General features: G+C 52.2%; 1 protein-coding gene across 3 annotated transcripts in view; it reads left to right on the top strand.

Annotated features, from left to right (window-relative positions):
- Positions 1–25,723, top strand: part of NTRK3 (neurotrophic receptor tyrosine kinase 3) — a gene marked incomplete at its 5' end in the record, with an annotated part of 368,325 nt that overhangs the window by 128,627 nt on the left and 213,975 nt on the right. For all 3 annotated transcript variants that reach the window (XM_080809225.1, XM_080809226.1, XM_080809227.1), the window contains 3 exons: positions 1,170–1,193; positions 2,717–2,778; positions 3,615–3,717. In XM_080809225.1, the coding sequence (XP_080665351.1) occupies positions 1,170–1,193; positions 2,717–2,778; positions 3,615–3,717 (189 nt within the window). The remainder of the gene's footprint in view (positions 1–1,169; positions 1,194–2,716; positions 2,779–3,614; positions 3,718–25,723) is intronic.

Raw genomic sequence — 25,723 nt, forward strand, 5'->3', positions numbered from 1 at the left:
TTCTTTTAACTGAATTACCTCTTTAAAGAGCCTGTCTCCCAACACAGTCCTCTGCGGACGTGCTGGAGATCAGGGCTCCACCATATGAATTTGGGGCGGGTACAATTTAGCCTGTAACAATCCATGGCTGTCTTCATTTTGTTGCTTAAATTGTCCCACATTTGGTCATTGGAGGCTCCCGTGCTTTTCCCCATGTTCCCACTAATCCAGAGCACACTCCTACTTTCTAGTACCACACGGTGTTCCGGGCACATCTTGTACTTTCTCTGCCCCAGGCCTGAAGTTATGCATTTCTCCGAGGAGCCCTCATTCCTTTTACTGGAGAACGGTAGTGCTCTCACCCTCTAGATGATTCCATTGCATGCTAGAATTGGGGAATCTCTGCTGGAGTTGTTAAGAGCCCAGGCTTGGATTTGAATCCAGCTCAGTCTAATAATCCCTCATGGAGATTTAGTTAGTCTCTTAATCTCTAGAAGCCTGTTTCTATTTCAGTTAAATGGGGCTAATGCTCTCCACCTCCTTGGATGGTTATAAGGATCGAGTGATGTGTTACATAAAGCACTGAGTCTAGCCCCTGGCTTATAATTAGTGTCTAATAATGATGTGCTTTCACTATTAGCTGAGCCATTTCTAGAGGCGAAGATCCAATAGCACATTTTCATCTGGGGGATGGGCAGGTTCATGAAGGGATTCCCAGGAACATCTCAGGGACCTGCTGGAATAAACTCCCTATATCAATTTGAGGAATTCTGTCTTGGGATCACAGCTGGCATTTTCACCAAAGTCCAGGGAAACCCACCCTGCAGCATCTCTTCTTGGCTTTGGGGTACCACCAACATCCCAGCGCTCTGGGAACCTGAAGGGGAGAGGACTGTGGGTGAGACATTGTGTCTAGATGTAATTTTCCATCTCATAGACCCTAGGGTGGCTGGGCCACCTCCACGGAACCAGGAGCTTTATCTCGCATTCCTTCTCCACTTGGAAGACCACCTCCTGGAGGGGGTAGCGTGGTGCGGGGGAGGGGTGGTGTGTCAAGGATTTTAGTTTTCAGTTGCCGGAGTAAAGGGGCACTCGTGGTGAGTGGGAGAGGTCGTACCTATGAGGAAGATACAGTGCTTCTGTTCTGGTTTTTATGACACTTGTTAATGATCTCTTTGTCTTTTTTACAGAGAGCACGGATAACTTTGTCTCCAGTAAGTCTGCCTTATCTTTTGCTTTGAAACTGCTTTATTCTGGTACTTTTGGTGATTACTGATTCCACATAGCCCTCTTTCCTGTTCCGTGGCCAGCCCCAGACCCATGGCAGCTGAGAGAATCTCAGGGAATTGTGAAGGGGAACTGGAGAGTAGAACTACTTCTTGGGTAGTTCCATTTGCACATCTCTTGGTCTCCATGCCTCAGTTTCCCCCACGGAGTTCCCTAAGGTCTGAGCAAGTTGTGGGTCTCCCTGCCTGGATGGGAAGGGGTGGTGTCAGGAAGGACATGGGGTTTCATGTACATGCACAGGTAGACCCCTGGTGATCATCTCATGTGTCCTTGTGGAGAGAATTGGGGCCCCTAAACCCATGTTTCTTACCTGCTCTGAGGGCCCCAGAATCTGGCTGGGACTCACCTTGTGAGTAATTTACAAGGTGTCCTGATAGGCTTGTGTGTCCTCAAGTGGAATTATTTTGTTTTTTAAGTAGGCTCCATGTTCATTGTGGAGCCCAACACGGGGCTTGAACTCACAACCCTGAGATCAGGACCTGAGCTGAGATCAAGAGTCGGACTCCTAACTGACTGAGCCACCCAGGTGCCCCAAAGTAGAATTATTGAGGCTCAATTTAAAAGCAATCTGGGGCTAGGACCAGACACCCCCCACCCCCCGCCAATTTGGTGTTTTGCTCATGGACGGTGGGGAAATCTGTATTTATGGATTTTCCTTTTCTCCCCATGGGAGACTAACGGCAGCAGCACTGTCCTTTCTGCCCTATGTGTGGCCTGAGGCGGTGGACAGTCCTGTTGAGGACACCCCTTACTGCTGGGCATGGATGTGCAGATTATCTGTGATTCCCTCATTTGTCCTTGATCTGAGAGGACTTGTCATCTCCCAGAACATCCCTCCAAAGACTTCTGAATTGGGGCTGTTTCCTGCCCAGGAGATGATCAGAGATGGAGGCCAGACTGGCTTCCCATCCCGACCTTGCTGGGAAAGGTGGCGTTTCTGGGGCAGATGGACTTGCTGCTTACCTCGGGCGGCCACTGTGTTTTGAACTCCGTGGTAGGGGAGTGGACAGTGGGTTGTTCCTGGGACCATGGGTCTCCTGGTCTCACTGAGGAGTAAAGAGGGAGAAAGGAAGGGCATGGGAGAGCCAGGGACAGGGAAAGGAGGGCCCCTGGCAGAGGGTAGCCGAATGTCAACACCATCTGTTGTCATCAACAAAATGTGCCCAATCCGCACCCTGGCCTGGATCCCAAACCATTTTTTCTACTCCTCTGTACCTAATAGTTCATGGCCTAGGTTGCCCAGGTGATATTATTTACTCTGGAATGGGGGTAGTGGGTGGCAGTGAGGGTCCTTTATTCCTCGTGGAGCCTGCCCTTGACCTGGTCTCCAAGGACCTCTGCAAAGCCAGAGCAGGAACTCTTGTGGGGGGCCTGGGAGTCAGGTGGGGCCTGTGGCTGAGCCTCTTATGGCTGGTAAGCTAACCACCCTCCTGGTCTGGTTGGTTTTCAGTCTACGACGTGAGCCCCACACCCATCACGGTGACCCACAAACCGGAGGAAGACACTTTTGGGGTAAGTCACTCCCGGATCAAGGGGACGGTGTTTACTGACTTCGTTTTTGGAGCTGACTTTCCGGAATTTTGTCTTACTTGGAACCCCAGCATATGCGGCAGAAAAAAAACTGTGCTGAATGACCTCCTTTCAGGTGGTTGAAACCTTCCTTGTTTGATGAGAATAAGTCATTATTTGAGGAGCTCTTTGAGGATCTGCTCCAAGCCCTAGGGTTCGGAAGAGAACCGTTTGAAAACCCCCACTCTGTTAGGAGCCTGGCTGGGCCTGATTTGAGGGCAATACTAACCACACAAACCTTTTTACAAGAGTCAGAATTGCTCAGAGCAACCCCTTGGGTGGGTTTTTCCAGTCCCTCCCCCCGACCCTTCCCTGCCTGACTCTCAGAGCCAGAGATGTCCCTGAGGAGGAGAGCAAAGGTGTTTTTTTGTTTTGTTTTGTTTTGTTTTGTTTTAAGAGTCTAGATCTTCAGAACCTTCTGGAAGATATTCTGTAAAGATCATCCATGGGAAGGTGCAGAGGGTTTTTTGCTAATGGAAACAACAAACAGTAGACAGAGACATCTTAGGCCTGCCCTTGCGTTGCTTGTGACGGATGGCCCGCAGATGAGAGGCTGAGCCACGGGACGTTCTCTCATCCAGCTGGGGAGTTAATTCTCCTGTAATGTGCTCAAGGTCTCATGAGTTACTTCTGCCGAGGAATTGACTCAGTGGCGCAGGTCGGAGTGGGCTGCCGCGGCTCCCCCGCAACGGGACACCGTCCGTTTGGGCACGTGTGACTTTCCCTGGCCCGCGGGTTCTCGGTGACTGTTTTTACCTGCCCGCTCTCGGCCCCCGCAGGTGTCCATCGCCGTGGGACTTGCTGCTTTTGCCTGCGTCCTGTTGGTGGTTCTCTTCATCATGATCAACAAGTACGGTCGGCGGTCCAAATTTGGAATGAAGGGTAAGGTGGGATTTTCCCTTGCAAGGGTCTCCTGGCAGGGGGGAGGGGCGGGTGGAATCAGGTTCCTTCTGATCACAAGAGGCTCTTTTATTCTCCCTTTGCTCTCCAAGAGGGCCTCCGCTAGTGGGCTGAAGGCGTTCTGGTGGAGATTCCTGTCTGCCGCTCACTGCTGGTGGTGACGGGTTAGAGGCGATGTTGGTGTCCGCGGGGCCCAGACTGTGGTCCGCCTGGCTTTGCCCTGAGACCGGGAAGCAGCACAGAGCTGGGCTGTTTGTTGAAGGAGGGTAGTTTGTGAAGGGAGTCGCTGAGAAAAAGGACTCCTTGTGTGAGTGGCTCGGTTTCACTCTTGCCTGCACCCTCCCTTGGAGTTGTGCTGCAAAGGTATTAGCTAGCTAGATGTCGGGTGGTGGACCCCGGTGCTGGGACGTTGCCCGCATGATGGCATTTCAGCACGTAGCTCTACACAGGGTCCCGGAGTGGATGCCAAGAGCAACACGATTGCTAAGATTGCTGGCCCACTTCCACAATCCCGAGTCTTCAGCCCCCTTCCGGCCGGGGAAGGCTGAGGGACAAGGCTTCCCACCAGGGCTCGGGTAGGGGGAGTGGCACCAAAGGGGTTAACACGGTGAATTAGCACCCATCTGCCTGATCTCAGGGATGGGTCTGTCCAGATGGCTTCCGGGAGGCTGGGTACTGGTTCTCAAACAGAAACTGGAATTTAAAGACCTGCTCCCCCCTGGGGTTTCCATTTATGGCTAATGATCGATGGGAAGTGGGTAGGGAAGGATGAGGAAAGGTTCAGCAAATGGTCAGGTTGCTGAACTGGAATCCAGGGTTGAGAGTATGGGATCCAGAAAGATGAGTTTCTACAGCTTCTGCACATGAACCGGGATCTGTGGGGTGAGTTCTGACCTTGGGACTCGGGGACCGAATGAGGTGAGATCCGCAGGGACGGTGGTCCCCTGAACTTATGCAAATGTTTGGGTGTACGTGGCGGTGGGGTGGGGGATGGTTTGGAAAGGAACGAGTCCACTCCTTGTGTTATATTCTCAAAATATTCTGTGACTCCCCTAAAAGTCTAAAACACTGGCATTCAGCAAGAGATCCCCGTGGAAGGGTAGAAGAGCAGAAAACAGGAGCGCAGGCTGCCTGGCTTCTCCGAGGCCGCCTACCTCTATACCCTCTTTCTGTTCTTGCTTAAGCTGAACAAGTCAGAGCAAGGCAAGCCAGGTTTTTGTGAATCCTGTGAAATATTTGGACCAAGAGAAATACTTGTGCAGGCAAATTCTAGAGAGGCGATAGAAGTTTGGCCCAAAGCCCCACGACTTAAACAAGATCAGACCACTGTGAGGCACCTCGATGGGAGATATTTTATTTGCCTGATGCCAAACAGGGCTCTGCGGGGTTCGAAGATGAACCCCGCTGGGTGAGCCCCAAGCCTTCAGTCTTAGCCTAATCCCTGGGGCCGTGGCTTTGAGGACTGACCTTTTTGCTTGGGCAAAGTTTTCGGACCACGGGAGGAACCCTCTGACCATAGCTGTTCCCTCCTTCCACCTGAGAAAACAGGAGGGTGTCGGCCAAAGGGGACAATGGGGCATTTCTGCTCCCCGCCGAGGAGGCAGCGCCACCAGCTGAGACCCTGTGACATGCTTGGCAGCGCTGGGAGAGCAGATTTTTCCTATTAATTGTCATCCGGTTTCTGGAACAGTGTGTCCCCATGTCGGATGGATTAGGCAGGATCCAGGGTGGTGCCTTCCCCTCAGCTGTCCTCAGAGCCTCTCCCAGCCCCTGCTCCCCTCTCCCAGAGCTGAGCTGCCTCCTTGGCCCTGGATGGCCCACAAGGTGGAGGGGAAGTGTCCCTTCCTGGGGAGCCCAGCAGCCTGAAGAAGGGAGGCTGTACTTGGAGGCCGGATGTGGAGATGGGTCTAAGGCTGACCTTGCTGAGGCTGAAGCTGCCTGTCTCTGCCCTGGGCGTGGGCCTCATCCCAGGATGAGTAAGCACATGCCCCAGGCAGCACCCACCCCGATCCTTTGTTGCCAGTGGGCATCCCAGTGCAGGAGAGAATGAAGGCGTGGGTACCAGGAGCCCCCTGACTCTGACTCCGGTGAACCCCGACCTCTTCTGAACCCGCCCGTCCCCAGCTTTGAATGTTCAGATCTGGGTCAGGCTCTGCCGTGCCACTTAATTGCTCCTCGCTTTTACTAAAGTTACGCCGCCCCTCGCAGTCTCTCCTGCCGCCACGGGTTGGCTCTGAGCGTTGAGACGTGTGTGGACCTGGCATATGAAAGGGGGCCCCATGGCTGTAGTTCTCCCCTTCTTTTCTTCACGTGTAAGCCTCTCCCGGCTCCTGCCACTGTCCTTCTACAAAGGGCTGCCATCCCAGGACCCGCTCACACTCATCTTTGTCACACAACGTGTTCCGTCAGGATGCTTTAATTCTGCACTTACCCCAGTGTCTTGTCCTTCCTTTGCACACACATCATCGGTCTGTCCTGCCAGGCCAGGAGCGACTTGGCAGAAACCGCAGATCACTCAGTCCCGTGTGCCTGAAACTTCGCACGGTGTTTGACAAATGCTCGTTGAACTTAAGATGGATGACTGCATTTGTAATCATTTAAAAAAAAAAAAAAAAAGCCCAGCTTGTGAATCAGTAACGGGCCAGTAAGGGCTACTTTGGCAATGGGAGGGGCCTGGGCCGTGGGACGGACAGTGGGGTTGATGGGGGGACGCATACGTAATACACAGCGTCCCCACCCGAGGGCCCAGAACTCAGTGTGTGCACGAGGAGGGATTGTGGTACGAACGTCACGTCCTTCTGAGAAATAAGGAAAAGACAAAAGCACAAAGGCCAGTGCGGCAGACACACCGCTTAGAATGAGCACCGCTTACAGTTTTGGTTTATGTTTGCGTCTGATGTTTTCGTCCTCGGGTAAAGAGATGAAACGTTGCTGATAAAACCAAAAATGCTTGCCCCCCCCCCCCCCATTCCCAGAGACGGCCACCAGCCTGGGCTTCGTGTGTGTCCCTCAGTTCACTGTTTATGTCTCTCTCCTTGGTCTCTTCCTCTCTTTCTCTGTCGGCTCTGCGCACCGGCCCTCCCCACTTGGCTCTTTCCCAGCGAGACTCATGCACTGTGGGCTCTCTCTAACCCACAGCGATGCTAGGGACCAGGTCTGGTAACCAGTTCATTTTTAAACATACTTAAACATTTTAAATATTTTCCATTTATCTATTTGGATTGCGCACAAGTGGAGGGGAGGGGCAGAAGGAGAGGGCGAAGCAGACACCCCACTGAGCAGGGAGCCCATCTAAAGGCTTGGGGCTCCATCCCAGGACCCCAGGATGATGACCTGAGCCAAAGGCAGATGCTTAACTGACTGAGCCCCCTAGGCGCCCCCGTTTTTGTCCTTCTGTGTATGTGTATACGTATGTTTGCTCTTTACAGGTCATAGATTGCCTACCTAGACCTCTAGACAACAATCATTAGTGTATATATCTCTTATATTGATCTTATTAATATGTTTTATTTGGACAAGAGAACTTGTGCCATACCGGTTTTAACCAGTGCAATTAAAGCCCGCAGCTGCTCCCCCAAGAGTGGTCGCGCACAGTGTGTGATACGTGTGGACAGTGTACGTTCGGTCTACAAGAAAATCGACGCCTACATACGTGTGCATTTATGTGTACATGGGTTCCTGCACATTTACACAATACACGCCTCTGTGTGTTTAACTGATGCACGTGTTCACACTCTTAGTATCCTTCTGCATCTTGTTTATTTACCTGTCAGGTGTCAGAGGTCTCCCCGTGTTGGTGTGCACAGGCGTTCTACCGGACACTTAGTTTTTGGGAGATGAAGATATTAATGAGATCTTACAGAAACAGATAGAAAAAGCACCATCTTGAACACCTCTGTACTTCCGTCCCTTGCCGTCTCGTTGATCACAGGTGGCCCTAGGAGCGGTCACACTAGCAGGGGAGCAGGTCTCTTGGATCCACAAATGTTTTGGAAAGGCGCCGAGCCGGGCCAGTGGGGTTTCCTGGAGCTGTGGCTGAAGCCCAGGGTCTTACTTAGAGCAGCAGGGGATCGTTTGGTTCCCTGTGGTAACTGACTTTCAGAACAGAAGCCTGCAGGAGCTGGGACCCGGAGGCTACCTGCTGTGCGGGACACTATCTCTTGAATTGCTGGGTGGAGGGAGTGATCGATGAGGCGGGTTGAGCCCGGAATGTGTGCAGGGCAGGAGCCATCCACTGGGAGGTACAGAAATACAGACAGACATTTCAGCATTTTATTATTTTATTTTATTTTATATTTTTAAAGATTGTGTTTATTTGTTTGGGAAAGAGAGAGTGGGAGAGGGGCAGAAGGAGAGGGAGAAGCAGGCTCCCCTTGAGCGTGGAGCCAGATGCAGGGTTCTATCCCAGGACCCCCCGCCCCCCACCTTCCATCATGACCTGAGCAAAAGGCAGCAGATGCGTTGAAACCGACGGAGACACCCAGGCGCCCCAGACGGTTCGGTGTTTTTGACAGCTAAGGATGTTGTGCCCGTGGGCCCTGGGCCTGGACGTGATGTGGTTCAGAGTTTGTACCAAGCTCTCCCTCACAAGATATGTTTCTGTCGGCCATCGGAAGACCATGGCAGGGATCTGGCTGGGGCTTTGTGGCAGCTGTGTGTACTGCTGAAGAAGCCGTGGTGAGAAGAGGAGGCGTCGTGTTTTGGATTCTTGGTCCGGTGAAGCCAGGTTAGGACTCTGCACTTACAGCTTCAGCCCCTTTCCAAGGCCAGCGAACCGCCTTATTCCTTGACCTTGGCTGTCCCACGGTGAGCAGCCCTGGTGTACCTGCCATCTTCAGAAAAATAGCCAGGTTGGGCGCCTGGGGGGCTCAGTGGGTTAAGGCCTCTGCCTTTGGCTCAGGTCGTGATCTCAGGGTCCTGGGATTGAGCCCCGCATCCTGGAGAGCCTACTTCCCCCCACCCCCACCCCCCTGCCTCTCTGCCTACTTGTGATCTCTGTCTGTCAAATAAATAAATAAATAAAATCTTTTAAAAAAATAGCCAGGTCGATGATGCAAGAGTGTCTTTAAATAATAAAACATGTCCCATAGTTTTCATATCCGTTACCGTAGTTATTTAATAGAGGAAAAAGCATTCACGTGGATTTTCGCAACCTGTAAAAAGAGCGTATGTTCTTTGGCCTCTGACCTTGTGACGACCTCAGTATCTCTACATATTTCCAGATCCGGGATGTGGTGATGGTGTCCTTCATGCTTCTTGGCTTCCTCTTCTCCCGCGGGAGAGACAGAATGATGGTTTCTTGGAGCTGAAGCAGCCCTCAGGCTTCTTAGGCGAGTGTCCCCATTGTACAGAGAAGGGAACAGACCAGAGAAGTGCAGTAACACGTCTGAGCGCACCGTGGGCTAGGGCAGCGCTGGCCCTGCTTCCCCGGGACGTGCGGTGTGCAGAGAGCCGGGGAGGGCCGAGAGAGGAAGCCGGTTCTGCCCATGCTTTGTCCTTGAGTGATCTCCGCCTCAAATGGGGCTTTCAAGCATTTTCTCAAGCTGGGGCTCACCTGGCTTGCGGGGATGCAGCGGGTGGTGGGGGGGAGATGGGAGCTGAGCAGGGGTGGGTGCTGCTTCCCAGGCTATGGAGACACCCTTCGTTTCTTTCCGGGCACCTCGGGGACCGCAGTGCAGGGCAGCGGAAGCCGGGAGGCTGGGGAGGACGTGGTCAAGACCTACCGCGAGGGCTTCCGGTAGTACATTGAGTGCTGCAGCAGCCCTCGCTGGCTTTTTATCCTAATGGTCGGACACGTGCCGGTGCCTCTGATGGGCCCGTGGATGGGCACTCCAGGACCGTTCCATTGTGAATTAGCGTCCGTTAATAGGTACTTAAAGTAAAGTGGTTGCCTATTTGATTATGATTGGGGGTTATTAACATTCTTTCCATAAACAGATGGGAACTGTCCTCTGAGCGGTTGGTAGAATCCTGCCAGAGTCTTGATTTGGAGGGGCTGGCTCCTGCCAAAACATGTCGGGGGGCTGCTGCACGCACGGAATGGCCTTGTCCTCCCTCTGGTTAACCTGTTGGCAAAGGGGGATGGTTGGACTTGGGAAGGAATCCTTTCTGGGTTCCCTCCTAACCTTGGAGCATCAGATCAAGACAGGTTTCTTCTGGCTGGAATGGAGATGGGACTGGGAGGGATCTTGGACTCCTAAGGTTTGATGTTCTAACCTCTAATGAGGCATCCTTTCTTCCTTGGCAGGGGTGGGGGATAGGGGGGTAGAGGGAGGGGGCAGGCGTCCCTTGCTGTGAGCACGCTGCAGGGGTTGGAGGCAAGGAGGGTGGTATGGAGACAGCAGACTTCTGAGACAATTGGGAGGTGATGCGGCACCTAGATGAGCGCACTGTGGGTGCCGTTGCCAGGATAGCTCCTTTGCCCCGAGAAACGGACTTACCTGATCTCTCGGTAACTGAGTTGGAAGCCAAGAGCCGCTCAAGGCAGAAGTGAAACACGGTGAAGCAGTTGGGTTTCCTGACTCCCTCAAATACATTCATTCTTCCTTCTTGCTTGTTTTTCTTTCTTCTTTTCCCATTCTCTCCTCTGAATTGAGGTTATTCAAGGGAGGAAGGTACCTCTGACCCTTGCAGTGGCCTCTGCTAGGGATTCCTGGCAAGGGACTCCTGGTGGACAGTGGCTCTTTGAACATAACCATGAGAGTAGTTTTTGGATTCGTTTCCTATATCATTAGCCTACGTCCTTGTAGTCTCCGAACAAACGTTTCATGCCCTTTCTCTCCTTTTGGGCTCCTTGACAGACCCTCCTACCCCCCACAAACGCTCCCAGCATTTGTTCAAGTCCTAGTTAAATAGGCTGGGTGTGCGACCAATCCACAGGCAGGACGTGAAGGAACTGAAGCCAGGAGCCTTCTGCTTCCCTTCCTCCGCCTGGACTTTATTGCGAGTTTCTGGCTGCGGATGAAGTCTCGCCCGACTTGGTGGCTGAATTCTAGAATGTGGTGCCCAGAGAGCTCTGAGAAGACAGCTGGAAGGCGGTGTGTGTTTTTCTAGTATGCCTGTGCTGCCCCGTCTTTGTCGGGGCTTTGCAGGTGTGCAGTGGAAGGTTCTAGAAGCCCCTGCACTGTCACCATTGGTCGTCTTTGGGCTAGGCTGCTCCTCCATTCCTCTCTCAGGGCTCCAGGAAATGAGCTGTTCTCCAGAGCAGAGTCTTATATTTCAAAGAAAGTCACTGGAAATAGAGTCTGCGACAAAATGTTTCTCCTCTATGGTTACCTGTGAGCTGGTTGTTTTTGGCAGGCCCCAGCGTCCCATTCCATAGGGCCAAGGATGGCCAGTGTGTTTGGCTCCACAGCCAAAATGATTGCCTCTCTGACTCACTTGATTTTGGCAACAAAATGTGGTTCTTACTAATCCAGGTTGTTCGAGCTGGTTCCCACAGGGTTAGCATTCTTTGATACTGTGGGGAAGAAGTTCTCTACCTTTTGTGCCCGGATGACACACATGACCGTTGACGGTCAGATGCCTTACACACTCCTGTAGGTGTGAGCAGACTGATGGACAAGTGCTGGCCCTCCCAGTAGTTTCTCACGTAAGGAAGCTATATCAGGATATGAGTTAGCAAAAGAGATTTTTAAAACTGGGAATAAAATCAAGTCTATACTAATTTTTATGCTCAAAAAATTCACGAACTTTCAGTATTTTATTATCCCTCTAAAGTTCTGGTGACATACTTCCTCGCTGATCCAGACATCCTCTTGGATCACGGCATCAGGATGGAAACTGAGAGGGATGGGACCTGCCAACCTGGCTTGCTCCCAGTGTTCCTTGCCCAACGTGGTTTTGCCCCTGAAAAGTCAAATTGCAGAAGCCGCTCCAGCAGCGGCCCTCATCTCCTCATGGCACATTCGTACCATCTCTGCATCTTCTGTAACATCCTGCTCTCTATTGCCCAGAGGAAGAGTGGCCGTGGGCTAGAGCGAATGAGAAGCTTTCCCATGGCTGCAGTGCCCGAGCCCTGTGTTCATGCGGCCTGTTCTCCCGTGAACTGCAGAAGGTTTTGGGATGCCCACAAGAGGAGCCCTCCAAACTGGAGGCAACAAAGCAAAGAGGGCAAAACAGCGGTTCATCGGGAAACACGCATTTGGACGTGTGGACAAAAGCCACCCATTGACAACACCAACAAACCAGCCAGCCGCTGCAAATTCCTAGCCACAGCTCCTTCTCACCCCTCTGTCCGTGCTGCGCATCCCTCGTGGGTGCTGAGCGGGACGGGGTGATGGAGAGGGGTGCTGCAGGAGACGCGATCACCCAGCTGTGGCTCAGCCTCCAGGTGTGTCTGTTGCCTGCTCCAGCCCCAAGCTTCCGGAGGAAAGGAGGAGGAACTTTGGGTCGGACTCTTCCTGGGTCTTTCACACGGAGGGTTCATGACGTACCCTTTGTCTCCCTTCCACAACACCCTAGTACATTTAGCGTAGAGAGAGATTGACCAGGTCACTCGGGTACAAGGCCCTTTATGCTCTTTTCTTATATTAATTCTGCTTCCACCAGCCAGAGAGGGGTTTGCTGGCATCCTTATACCAGCCTCACTGGCTCCCCCAACCACGACCCCAAGATGTGGCTCCCTAATTGGTGGGACCCAGTGCAAGGTGTTCAAAAAGTATTAGAATTTCAAGACAGCCATGGTAGAGCTTAATGCCCCAAGCGTGGGGCTCTCCTGAGCACTGAGTTGGGGTGCGGGCCCACGGGGCCAGCTTTGCTCCCTGAGTACAGGCCCTAGGACTTGATGCTTCCCTGAACGGTCTTGACGGAAACCTGTTTCTATGCTTCCTTTTTCCAGCGAGGCTGGGATTTGGGGTAAAGACAAGAATACTAGCTGATCTGTCACTTCTAATCACAGCAGGGAAAGAGGACGGGAGGCAGGGAACACATACTGAGTATTTACTGTGTGTCGGGTGTCTAATAGGTCTTATGATCGTCTTCACAGGTAGCAGTTCTCCCCATTGTAAAGACCAGAAAGCTGCTCAGACTGGGGGGAGTTGCCCAAGGTCATGTGACTGGTAAGTCGGAAAACCAGGTTTTCAACGAGGTCACTGAGATCAGTGGTTTTCAATCGTAGCTGCACATTCTAATTACGTATTGAAACGACATAAAGCCCTTGGCCCAGGCTGCATCCCAGACCCATTAAAGCAGAATCTGGAGGTGAACCGCCAGGCACAGGCCTGCTTTTTTTTTTGACTCCTTGAGTGACTTCAGTGGTGCGGTCAAGGTTGAAAACAAGTGGTGCCCCCCATCCGCGATGCTCACGCATAGGTTCCCCTAGCTGCCAGGTCTGTGTGGGGTCTGCAGACCAGCCCATCTGACCCCTCGGGAGCTCGCTGAACCTGCAGACACTGGGGATTCACCCCCACACCCGCTGGGTCAGACCTGGGGTGCAGTGGGGGACAAGCCGTCTCTCTGGGGGATCCTAAGTCTCACTGAAGTTCAGGAACCGTTGCCTGGGACTTGTAGGAAAAGGAGGGATGATAATATGGCCAGTGCTTCTCAGACTTTCAGGTACAGATGAACCCTGGGCAAGGCTGGGGATCCCCTAAAAATGCAGGTTCTGACTGAACCGTCTGGAAAAGGGCTGAGAGTCAGCATTTCTTTCTTTCTTTTTTTTTTTTTTTAAGATTTTATTTATTTGACAGACAGAGATCACAAGTAGGCAGAGAGGCAGGCAGAGAGAGAGGAGAGAGGAGGAAGCAGTCTCCCTGCTGAGCAGAGAGCCCGATGCGGGGCTCGATCCCAGGACCCTGAGATCATGACCTGAGCTGAAGGCAGAGGCTTTAACCCACTGAGCCACGCAGATGCCCCGAGAGTCAGCATTTCTAAGAAGCTTCTAGAGGCTGCTGCTCTGTGGCCCACACTTCCAGTTACCAGGGTCCCAGCCAATGGGGAGAACCTCAGGTCTGTGGCCTGGGACTTAGGTCCCATCTCTGCTTTCCATTCTTCCTGTGGGCCTTTGGCCACACTGGCCCATCTCGGAGTCTTCCTTTACTGCCCGGCGTAATGAGGTGACCACTACGAAATACAACCGCGACAGGCACACCTCATTTTACCGTCTGTTTGTTGCCAACTGAAGGTTGGCGCCAACCGTACGTCAGACAAATCTGTCGGTGCCTTTTTTTCCGGTGGCATCTGCCCACGTTTTGTCTCTGTGTCCCATTTTGGTAATTCTCAGAATATTCCAAACTTTATCGTGATTATATGTGTTATTATCTGTGTTTTGGTGATCTGTGCTCAGCGATGATGACTCACGGAAAACTCAGATGATGGTTAGCATTTTTTAGCCATAAGGTATTTTTTTTTAAATTTAGGTATGTACATTGTTTTCTTAGACATTATTCTGTGGCTCGCTTAATAGACGATGATGTAGTGTAAACATAGCTTCTGTCTGTACCGGGAGCCAAAACATTCATGTGACTCACTTTACTGCCGTTTGCTCGTTGTTGCAATGGCCTGGAACTGAACCGGCGGGGTCTCTGAGGGACGCCTGGACTTCTAAAGCTTATAGTTCTACCCTCTTTGGGTAAAGGAGCTTCTCATAGTTCCTAGGGCAGTTTCTGTCGTGGCTTCCTTGGCTCACACCAAACTGCCACCTCCTTCCATGCCAAGACACTTGTCTTGTCCGTTTATCTCAGTGACAAGTGTGAGGTCAATTAACAGTGACATCCCCCTTGAAGAGAGCTGGGGCAGGGCCCCCCGAGAGGCCAGCAGTCAGTTGGCAGTCCCAGCCCAGAGCTCCTCTCCTCTTCTGGAACCTTCTATGTCCTGCTTGCTCTTCCTCCCACGGCTGTTCCTTGAGGATGGTGCTTGCAGGGAGGTGGGGGGTGGGTTGCTCTAGGAAACTGGAGAAGCATGGACGGGTGGGCTCCGGGCTGGATCAGGGGGAGGAGGCCCCATGGCTTGAGCTGGTGGTGGCGGCCCAGGCTGTGTGCTGGGCTCAGAGGCTGAAATTGCCTTCTCAGTCCTGCTGCTCCAGGGGTCCGTGTTTGCACAGGTTTCCTGTCCTGCCTTCTGATTTACTGCGGAAGAAGAGTTGCAAAGAGCAGACCAAAGACTGGAGCAGTTTCTTTTCTTCCTTCCTTCCTTCCTTCTCTCTCTCTTTCTCCCTCCCTTCCTTTCTCTCGCTCTCTGTTTCTTTCTTTCTTTCTTTGTCCCAGAAATGCCAAGCCTGCCTACCTGACAGGAATCCCGAATTCAAAGGGGCCTCTGTGCGGTGGCGGCCGTGCAGACCTGTTCCGGGCAGGGGAGAGAATACCAGCGTCTGTCCCGCTGCCAGCACGGCCTGACCCACAGCCCTGAGATGGAACGCCTGAATGGTGCTAGGAACTGCTTTTCAAAGTGAATCCTTCCAAATACATGGCATTCGGTGCATTGGCCTGGGACCAGTGGCGGGGCTGCAGAGGGGCACCCCGTTGTTGGCTCGGCCTCTAGGAAAAGCAGGCAGGGTCTGAGGGCTATTATTAGCCGTTCCGTGTGGCAGCAGCTCCAAAGGCCCTGGTCCCGCCCGGGCTTGCATTGCCTGCCTGATGGGGCTGTGTGTGGGCTCGCGGACGTCTCAGGGGAAGCCCGAGCAGTCATGAGGGGCCATAAAAGAGAAAGGGAAACGGAGGCACACGTTTGCCGTTGCCGAGTGTGTGGATTGGGGCAGACTTTCTGGAAAGGCCCCTGTCACCGTAACTCCCCTTTTGAGACGTTCCCCTGAAGGTAATAGTCACAAATGGCTACCTGTATTTATGGGTATGATTGTTCATCCCGCTGCGACTGACACAGTCAACTTGATAAAGTCAGAATTGTTTCAATATCTGATGATAAATGACCAGTGAAGCACATTCTGATCCATCCGTATGATGTGATTCATTGTAGGCATTAGAAAGGACATTTTTCCAAAGTACGTTTTTACAGTTTTTTAAAAAATACCTTCATAAAGAAGGTATTTATTCATGAGAAAGTAAGAGGCAGAGGAGAAGCAGGCTCCTCTCGCAGGGAGCCCGATGCGGGACCGATCCCTGGACCTGGGGATCATGACCTGAGCCAAAGACCAATGCTCAATTGACTGAGTCACCCAGGTGCGCTGGATTTTACTATTTCTGTAAGGATAAACTTGCAAATAGTAAGAAAGCCCAATAGCATAGAAGACAGCTTAGTGATAAGTGTCTGTCTCGGCCTGCTTTTCTGCTCCTGGGGTCCCCACTATTTGTGGTTCTTGCATATCCTTCTAGAGGACAGATGTTTCCCCACTGCCCTTGCACAGACATCAGCTTGTAGGCACACTGCTCTGCGCTGAGTTATTTTCTCCAACGATCTATCCTTGAGATCATTCCCCATCAGCTCAGAGATCTACTGTATTCTTTTTTTCTTTTTCCCAGCTTTATTGAGTTATAATTGACATATAACACTGTGTAAGTTTCAAGGTATACAGTGTGATCATGTGATACACGAATATATTCAATGTGTTTCCAGTTGTCTATTTTAAAAATGATACTTTAAAGTAATATCGATGGACACGTGAAAATGCGTCTTTCCAAGTGCGTAAAGGCTGCAAGCAGATTCTCGTTGGTTTCTTTTCCTGAAATAAAGGGAAAATATTTTCATATCTGTACTTAGGAAAAATACCAGGACCTTATCGAGAGATCAGAATGGAAACAGTGGTCCTGTTGAGGTTTTGGGATTACAGATGCTTTTTTATTTCATCCTCCGCGATTTTTGTTTTGTGTTCCACGTTTTTTTTGCCCTGAACCTTTCAACAGAGCAGGAGGCTGCTGGGGTGGAAAGCTGTCCTCCTTTACTGGACGCAGAGTGCTGACTCACTCCCCACCGAGGCTCCATCTGCCCCTTCGAGGGGACGACCTGGGCCCTGGTGTCATTTAGGATTACTGACTGCACAGACCCAGGGCTCCTTCCAAGGGGTTCTCAGGCCACTTGCATCAGAATCATTGATGGTGGTGGGGACCGATGATAATGCAGTTTCCTGGGCCACAGCTCCTAAATCCAGTATTCTGGTGGTAGGCCCTAGGAAGCCGTTTTCTTTAAAAAACAAAACAAAAACAAAAACAAACACCCTCAGTGACTGAGGTGCTCATTAATGTTTGGGAGACTTTGTGTGTCATCAGAAATTGGCAAACCTTTTCATAAAACCCAGATAGTAAATATTTTAGACTTTGCCGGCCATCTGGTTTCTGTTGCAATCACTCAACTCTCAATCACTCCTGCCGTAGCAGGAAAACTGTCCTAGGCAACATGTAAATGAATGGGCTTGGCTCTGTTCCAATAAAACTTTATTTACAAAAAGGGGCAGCAGACCGGATGTGGCCGTAGTTTCAGATGGAGATGAACACAGTACCTTAAAAAATTAATCAGAAGATGGGAGAGCTTTCCACGAGCTCCTTATATTTGAAGAAGCAGGTCATATTATAAATAGTGACCATCAATGAAATGCCTTTTATATGCCAGGCACTTTTCAGACATAAGCGAAACTTAAAATAACACGACACAGTAGCTATTATCTGTCTTTCCCTGACAAGGCAATCGAAGAGATGAACCGATTAGCCCCAGATCGCATAGTGATGGCAGGTTGGCCTGACTGCACAGCCGAGGAAGAAGGTTGTAGTGTGACAGTCCGACAGTCCTCTTTCTCTTCAGGCTTTGGGGAAGAGTAATGTCAAAGTCTGTTCCCAGGGCATCAGGTGTCCCCATGTCCCTCCAGGTTCCCAAGCTAGGGAAGAATAGCCACGGCTGTGCCCCTGGTGGGGGTACAAGTCCTGGGATCCCTCTGTACCTCACATTTGCCTTAGCGGAGTGGGGTCCTGAGCCATCTTGGGGTCTCTAGGCCCTGTGGGCGTCAGGAGACTTCCTCGCGGCCCTCCTCTGATGACCACTCAAGGCTCTAGGTGGCCAGCATTCACCCCACTTGGAGCCCATGGAGATGGGCTGATAGCCAACCCATCAGAGACCGGTCTGAGTGGGAGTGACAGTGTCTGCTGTCTGGGCCATTTCTTCTCTCCTCACGTTTCCCCACCCCTGCCCGCCTCAGTTTCAGCCACCTCACAGTCCTCCTGGGGCAGGCTCTGAAACGGGTGTTTCAGCCGACAGCTTTGCCGGCAAGCAGTATGGGCGGGTCAGCTCCCACGGAGAGCACCGATTGCTTCCTGAGAGCCTAGCCGGCCTTGGGGTGCTGGGCTCCTAACTGAAAATCTGGACGGCTTGGCTTACTCACTGAGTAAGCCGTGGTCATTTACATAAAACAGAAACCAAGCCTAGAATCCCGTACCCAGAGCAGAGTAACTGCTCAACTAAACGGCAGCTAATTATACAGTCGTTATCGTTAGTCTGACAGTCAGCAGTCCTCTGAGGTTGACATTATCATCCCATTTTCTACAGACGAGAAAGCTGGGATTCCAGCAGCCCTGGTGGGGTCGTCGGGTCTGTCGGACTCCCACACTCTTAAGTCAGTGTTGTACGTTTCACAGTCAGAAAAGAAGCGGCTCCAGGCGGCCATGGGGGGTCCTAGCCTAAGAAGCTGCAGAAAGCCTGGACGGATGGGTCTTTCCTTCCCTCCGTCATCCAGGAGCCTCCTGCCTCCTCACGAGCCAGTGGCAAACTCCCCACGCGAACAGTGGGTACTTGCCTCTTATCAGTTCATAAGCTGTTTATCCTGACTCAGGTAGACACTCAGCTGCAGGTTATGGGGCCCTTTGTGGGGCGGGTCCTGGCCCTTGAACCCCTGTCCCCACACCTTTCTGCTCCTTCTTCTTCTGTCTCTGCAAGTGCACAGTAACTTGGGAAACGGCATCGTGCATTCTGGCAGAAACCCCGTTTCTAGATCCCACCCGAGGGCTTGGCTCAGGTTCAGAGATATGGCTGAGCCAGGGGAGAAGCAGCAGCCTCGGCCCATGTACCCCAAACCATGCTCTGGGGTGTCCTTCTGCCCCCATCATTTGTGGGTCTGTGAACTGCCCTGTGAGCCGGAGATAGAAGGGTCATTCATTCTGTCTCTCCCCTGCCGGTCCCCACCCTGCCACCCTGGCCTGCTCTGGTACAGTCCCAGTCCTTCTGGAAGCTGTCTCCTTCTGTCTTTGCACCCTGCCATCCCTCCAGCCTAGTGTCCCCCCCCCCCCCGCCCCCGCCATGGCCTTGGCCCTTCTGCATGTCTCCCCACTGCATTCAAAGTAGCAGCCCCGCCATGCGGTGGAAAATTGCTTGTGTCCCATTCCATGCTCCAGAAATTCCGGGCCTCCCCCTGCTCTTGGGAGAAGAGCCGACCCCCCTGACAATGGGTTCGGGCTCCTACTGGAACCCCAGCCTCACCTTGCTGCAGGATTTCCACTCTTGCCTCAGCGGCCTTACCTCATCTTCCCCCGGGTCCTGTGCTCCCCAGGACTACAGCGCCCCTGCCTCGGACGGTCCCCCGGCACAGCTTCCTAGGTTCCCGCCTCTTCCTTTCCATTCAGCAAAATCTTCACTCCCCCAGAGCTGGGGAGGGGGCGGGGGTGCCCCTGTGACTGGCCCTCATAGCACTGCGCACCTTCCTTCTCTAGCACCTTGCCCGGTTACGGAGGGAGGGTTTGGTGAATGCTTGCCTTCCCAGCAGACGGACCGTGTCGGGCTTGCCCGCACAGCATTATGAATGCCAGCAGTCTGCCTAATGCCAGGGGTGCACGGATGTCCTCTGACCACCTTGGGCTTTGCAGCCAAAGGGCAGGACCCTGGAGCTCCCCGCTGGATCCCCAGCGCCCCCAGTTTTGTTATTACTCTGATAGGACATGTGATCCGGGATGTTTCTTTTGATGCTTGTTGATTTGCCAATAAGGTAGAGCTGGGCATATTCGCTTCCAGCTAACAGCTCTTCCCTGCATGGCTTCCCTCCCCCACCCCCGTGGGGACCCCCACACAGGGAGACACGAGGATGGAACTCCTTTCCCAGAGATCACCCCGTGTTTAAGTGGCCGCCTGTCTCCCTCAGCGTTTCGGCCTTTACCCACAGCCTGCACAGATTTGGGCCACGTGTATGGCTTTTTCTCGTGTTCACACCGTGGCGATTTCTTCCCTAGCCCCCCAGTGCTCATTACAGCTTCCAGTCAGAGGGGCCGGGGGTCGAGTCCCGGGGCTGCCCCTTGGGAGCTGTGGCACTTACAGTGACTTACTAACTGTTCTGAGCTTCCATTTCCCCAGCTGACAAACGAGAGGGGAATCCTCATGATGCAGGGTAGATGAGAATTAAGTGAAATTATATGTATAAAGCAATTTGCTTAGTCCCCGGCCATGTTAGTCATCACTCAATTAAGGTAGCGAGGGGGGAGATACCCTGCCTTCTGCTGCATTCCGAGAAGCTGTGTGTGATCCACAGGTCTTGCTGGGGCTGTGATTGGCAGCCTTGGTCCCATTTGGGAATCACCCGGGATCTCTTAAAAAAATCCCAGTGGACCGGGTTGCTCTCCTGAGCAGCGAACTCAGAGTCTCACTGGCCCTCCCCAGCCTCCTTCCGACAGAGCACAAACCTTTTGGGACGTTCAGAGATGGGAGGGATTGAAGACCTCGAAGAGAAAGCTCTGGGCCCCAGCTATGGGTCAGGCACTGTGCCTGGCTCTTTCTCGACATGTTCTCATTTTATTTTCACTGTGAACTTGCGACCAAAGAATTAAGGTCCCTGTTTCTTGCATAACCTTCAGGAAGGTTGAGTGACTTGCTTTATGTCAGGTGTTGGCTGGCTTCAGGTTGAAGGACGAAGAGAGGAGGTTGGGGCTGGGGTACTGTCCTTCTGTTCCTGTCCCACTGTCCCCTCCTGCACACACACTCCTTCCTCGACGTGGCTGGCTGAGCCCCCAGTTTTCACCCCCCTCGGGGTGGGGGCTCGCCGCCACACCTGTCCACCTGTAGTGTTTAATGACCCGGCCCGCTCGCTGCTCACCGGGGCCCTTGCCAGTCGTCTGCCACCTGTTCCTCCGTGCGCAGTCGCTCGTGCTGTTTGCTTAACGGGGAGATTTAAGGGCCTCACAAAGGCTCCCCGTGGATGAGGGGAGAAGCATTCACCGAATGGAAATGGGAGCATTGTTGTTGTTTTGGTTTTTATTGCCATTCATTTCCAGGCTTTCTAGTGGGTTGGGGAAAAGTGATGGATGGGGTGGCACAGACGGGGAGGGGCGCCTTCTGGCTTGACTGTCCAGGTGGATCAGAGGGGGAGTTCTGGAGTCCAGAGCATCTAAAACTTTACTGTGCACGTACAACACTTGGGAATCTTGTTAAAATACAGATTCTATAAATAAAATAAATCTTTAAAAAAGGGGCACCTGGGTGGCTCAGTGGGTTAAACCTCTGCCTTTGGCTCAGGTCTTGGTCTCAGGGTCCTGGGATCAAGCCCTGTATCAGGCTCTCTGCTCAGCAGGGAGCCTCCTTCCCCCCACTGCCTGCCTCTCTGCCTACTTCTGATCTTTCTCTCTCTGTCAAATAAATAAAATTTTAAAAAATCTTAAAAAAAGTGCAGATTCTGATGTGCTAGGTCCCAGGTAGGGCCTGAGAGTCTGCATTTCTCAGAATCTCCCGGGTGGGGCTGATCCCAGTGGTCTGCCAGCCACACTTGGCTTAGCAAGGCTTGAACTTCCCTCGAGGGACTTCCGCGTGTATGTTCTGACCCCGGTGGTTTCCGTTTGGGGGGGGTGTCCTGGAATGGTTCAGAAATCTGGGCATTTTAGCTCTAGCCAGATGTGATCTGATTTATCTCTGGACATCTTACGAGCTTCACTTTGTCCTCCATAATAGGACCTGGATTAAGTGGCTTTCAAGGTCCCTTCTGGTTGGACTGGTCTGTAATTCTGTCGATTGGGTCAGAGTAGGGGGACAGGGTGGATCAGAGGGAGCATGGAGTAGGGAGGCTGGAGAGGAGCATCCACTCTACAAATCAGTGTTTCCTCTGAGATCACCAGGCCTGTCACAAGGGGTGAGAGCTTGGGGGAGATGGCCTGTGACCTTTCTTTTGTGCTGTGGGTATCAGAGCTCAGGGAAGGCTGACCCGGCAGGCAGGTAGGGTAGCTCTTCCTTTCTCACTCCTACTTGGCTTCTCTGAGTGACAGGAATATGTGTAGGGACATGTCACAGGCTGCAAGCCCCACGGAGGATGTTTTCTCTGTGGGAGACACAAGTCTGGACACTGGGGGCTGGGGAATGCCGAGCTGCACACATTTTGTCCTTGGTGGGCACAGAATGTAAGAGATGTGTATCTTACAGGACCTGGAGTCCGGCCACTTTTTTCCGATTGGAATTCCAGTGTCTGATCTCTCAGTCTCTCCATCATCTGGGGGCTGGTGCCACCAGCGGGGATCTCTTCCCATGGAGAGCTCTCGGATTCTCCTGACGCCATGACAGTGGGCCCCTTGAGCCGACACCTCCTCGCCCGCCACCACTTCTCTAGGATGTCACTTTCCCTCTCCACTGGTCTGTTCTTGGGGCGCTCCCCAGTTGCCTACCCCTTCCCTGCCATGTTGATTTGTTGGGTCCCCCGGTTCTGACCCTTTCCAGTCTGGCCTCTCCCACTCCCACCTGGGACTCAGTCATGATCCTGCACTCGATGTGGTGAGTTCCGGTGTCAGGTTTGGTGATATTTTCATTTCACCAGTTCCTGTAGAAGTTTCTGCACACGGTAGGGTTTACCCATCCCACCCAACGGGACACGACCCTCTGCAGGCGGAGGGACTCGGGCTCCTGTCTCTGCGATTGCTCTTGGCGTACGAGGGATGGGCCGTGGTCGGGCCAGGGAGGTCAGAGAGGGCTTTCCAAGCTGGTCATGTCTCTGCTGGGCTTTCCCCAGGGAGACTACGATGCTTCTGGAGAGTTGTGGTGGGGGCGGGGCCACCGCCGTCACCTCAGCGACTCTTCTGGAGCCACCAAGGGTCTGGAAACTGGGGACCTTTCTTTCATTTTTGTATTTTATCTACTTATTTTTATAAAAGGAGTCTCACTACATTGTAGAAGCTCTAGAAATTACTGCGGAAGAGTCAGCGGCGACTCCGTTCTTCAGTAATTATCGATTTTAGCCTAATGCGTGTGAATGCGCGGATGTGAACACACTCACACGGGCGCGCACACACCTCCGAACCTCAGTCTGTACCTGAGCGTGAAGATCCACACTGATAGTTGACACACGTGTTTAAGTGAAAGTCACCTTGAACGGCCCTGCGGTTCTCGACCTTTCTTCCCCACTCAGCGGTGTTCCCTAAGCATCTTTCCGTGCCACTCACGGGGCCCAGCTCTCTAGCTTTCCACGACTCTACAAAACTTATTTGTCTCCCTTGCTTTCTTCTTTCCCCGTTGCTTGTGTGTTATACCGTTTCATCTGGTTAAGTCTGAATTTAATCCATTTGCCCCGAGGCCACGTGGCAAGGGGTCCAAGGGCGTGAAAGAGCGTCGGGAAGACCTGGGTCCTGCCTCCTGTGCTTCTGGGCTCCTCTCGGCTCCCTCGGTGCACGGTGCCCGCCTTGGCTTTGTTCTGGAAGCATCAGGAACAGAGAGGCTTGGCAGAAGCGACTTAACCTTCTTCTGTCTGCGGCAGCCACGGGCACGCATCGATCAGCAGTTACGGATCACCCACTGCGGGGCGTTTCAGAGGCCTTGCGGGTGCAGCTCCTCCACGAGTAGAAACCAGTGTGGAAGCCAGGACAGGCGCAGGGAAATATGTGATCTGAACGGCAGAATCCTTCGTCATATGCACGTGCCGGTCACCCTTGAACGAGGCAGGTTTGAACCGCGCTGGTCCACTCACACGCATACGGTTCTCAGTGCTATTAGCTTGTTTTCTCTTCCTTATGATTTTTTAAAAAAGATTTTATTTATTTATTTATTTGAGAGAGAGAGAGAGAGCGCACACAGGCAGGGGGTAGGAAGGGTTGACTTGTCCACTCACGGAGAGCGCCACCGGCTTGCCACCAAGTCCTGTGAGAAGTAGCCAGGTTCCGGCAGGTGGTCGCCACCCCCAGCGGACACAGAGCAAGGCAAAGCACCCGGACAGAGAAGGGCACGCGGGCAGACAATGGACACCTTGGTTCTGGCCCCGAGTCCCTTTCGGCAGCTGATGTGTCCCCTGTGTTCTCCTTCCCCATCCCTGCCAAGGCCCATGAGTTGTTTAGGGATGTTTCTTCTCTGTGATGTAGCCAGTCACTTTCCTTGAGCTCGCTGCCCAGAGCTGGCCTCGGGAGTGGTGAGAAGACCGGGTGAAGCTGGGGTACAGGCTGAGATAGGGCTGCGAGAGGGCAGGGACTCAAACACACACACACACACACACACACACACACACACACACACACAGTTGAAGCAACTGAATTTCAGTGTTGATAGCTGTGTAGCGGCACCAGCATGAGACAGTCAAGGGCAACTCACCAAAATGTCAAAACATTAGAAATTACTGAGGAAGAGTCAGCGGCAACCCCGTTCTTCAGTAATTACCAGTTTTAGCATAATGCGTGTGAATGCGCGGATGTGAACACACTCACACGGGCGCGCACACACCTCCGAACCTCAGTCTGTACCTTGCGCTGATGACAGAGCGGGAAACCAGCCGCTGTAACCCTCGAGCTCACAAAAGAGTGTTAAGGAAGGAACAAGTGACCAAACATTATGAAGACTTGATCTCTGACTGCGGGAGGAAGACAGACCTTGTTCCGAGGAAATGCACGTCTTCATTAGAAACAGCAGAATGGGTTTCAAAAGGAGGTCGAGAACACCTTTGTTGCATAAACCACAGCTTACTCAGGTTGGAGCTGGAAGGAATCCATGCGGCGCTACCACACCTCCCCGCCCAGAGCAAAGCATTGTCATCGTGCAGCGTCGAATAAAGATGGGTATGTGCCTTACACCACTCAACCAAATCTCGTCGTGTTGAAGCCCACAATTTTAAGTTTGTGTCATCTGCAGCTAAGACATTGTGTAAAGTGGCATTCTCTGTCCCGGGATTGGCCCCGTGGTTGGAGGCAGAGCAGACGTGGCTAGGCTAGTCGGGGGAGCAGAGGGGCCATTGCGCTAGGAAGGCTAGACCAGAGAGGAAATTCAGTAGCGCAGCAAACCTATGTCAGCAGCCAAGTATGTAGGAAGTGTGTCTGTCTTCTAGAATTGTCTATTGGTGTCCCATGGAATGGAGTCCAGGCCGTGCAGCATGGTTGCTGTGGCTCTCAAAGGGGATAGAGCCCACTGTCTCCAGTTAGGGCAGGAGCTCTTTGGGGCAGGGAGGCTATGGACGGATTTCCATATACCTGTATCCCCCACCTTCTTGTGGGGAAGGCTTATGGCCTGGCCACTGAAGATGTGTGCCATTTGAAAGGCACTTTCCCCTACGATATCCCTCCCAGTGGTTTTTTCGAGAGTGAAAGAGTGGCATGGGTAGACGGGCTTTTGAGGGAAAGAAGGAAAGAAGTTTCTGTCTTTGTATAATCAAATGTCTTTCTGCTTCTTCAATCCATGGACAGTGTTAAAGCTCTCCTATCTTCTCACCACTGTGTCGAACCAGAAAAATCATGCTCTCTCTGCCTCCTCACACCGATAGGAGATATATATATATATATATATATATATATATATATATATATATGTATTTATGTGTATATGTGTGTGTGTATTTATAAAGAGATTTATTTCAAGGAATTGGCTCGTGCGATAGTGGGGGCTGGCAAGTCTGAAATCTGTAGAGCAGGCTGGTGGGCTGGAAACTCGGGCGGGAGTTAATGCCACAGTCTGGAAGCAGAGTTTCTTCTTTGAGAAACCTTGGTTTTATTTTAGTTTTGGAGACTTTCAACTGATTGGACAAGGCCCACCCACATTACCAAAGAATCTACTTTACTTAAAGTCAACTGATTGTAGATGTTAAGAACGTCTATGAAATACTTCCCCAGAAACACCTAGATTAAGTTTTTTTTTTTTAATTTTTTTCTCTTATTTATGTGAGAGAGAGAGAAAGTATGCTTGT

The sequence above is a fragment of the Martes martes genome, assembly GCF_963455335.1.
Source record: "Martes martes genome assembly, chromosome: 7".
Lineage (NCBI taxonomy): Eukaryota > Metazoa > Chordata > Mammalia > Carnivora > Mustelidae > Martes > Martes martes.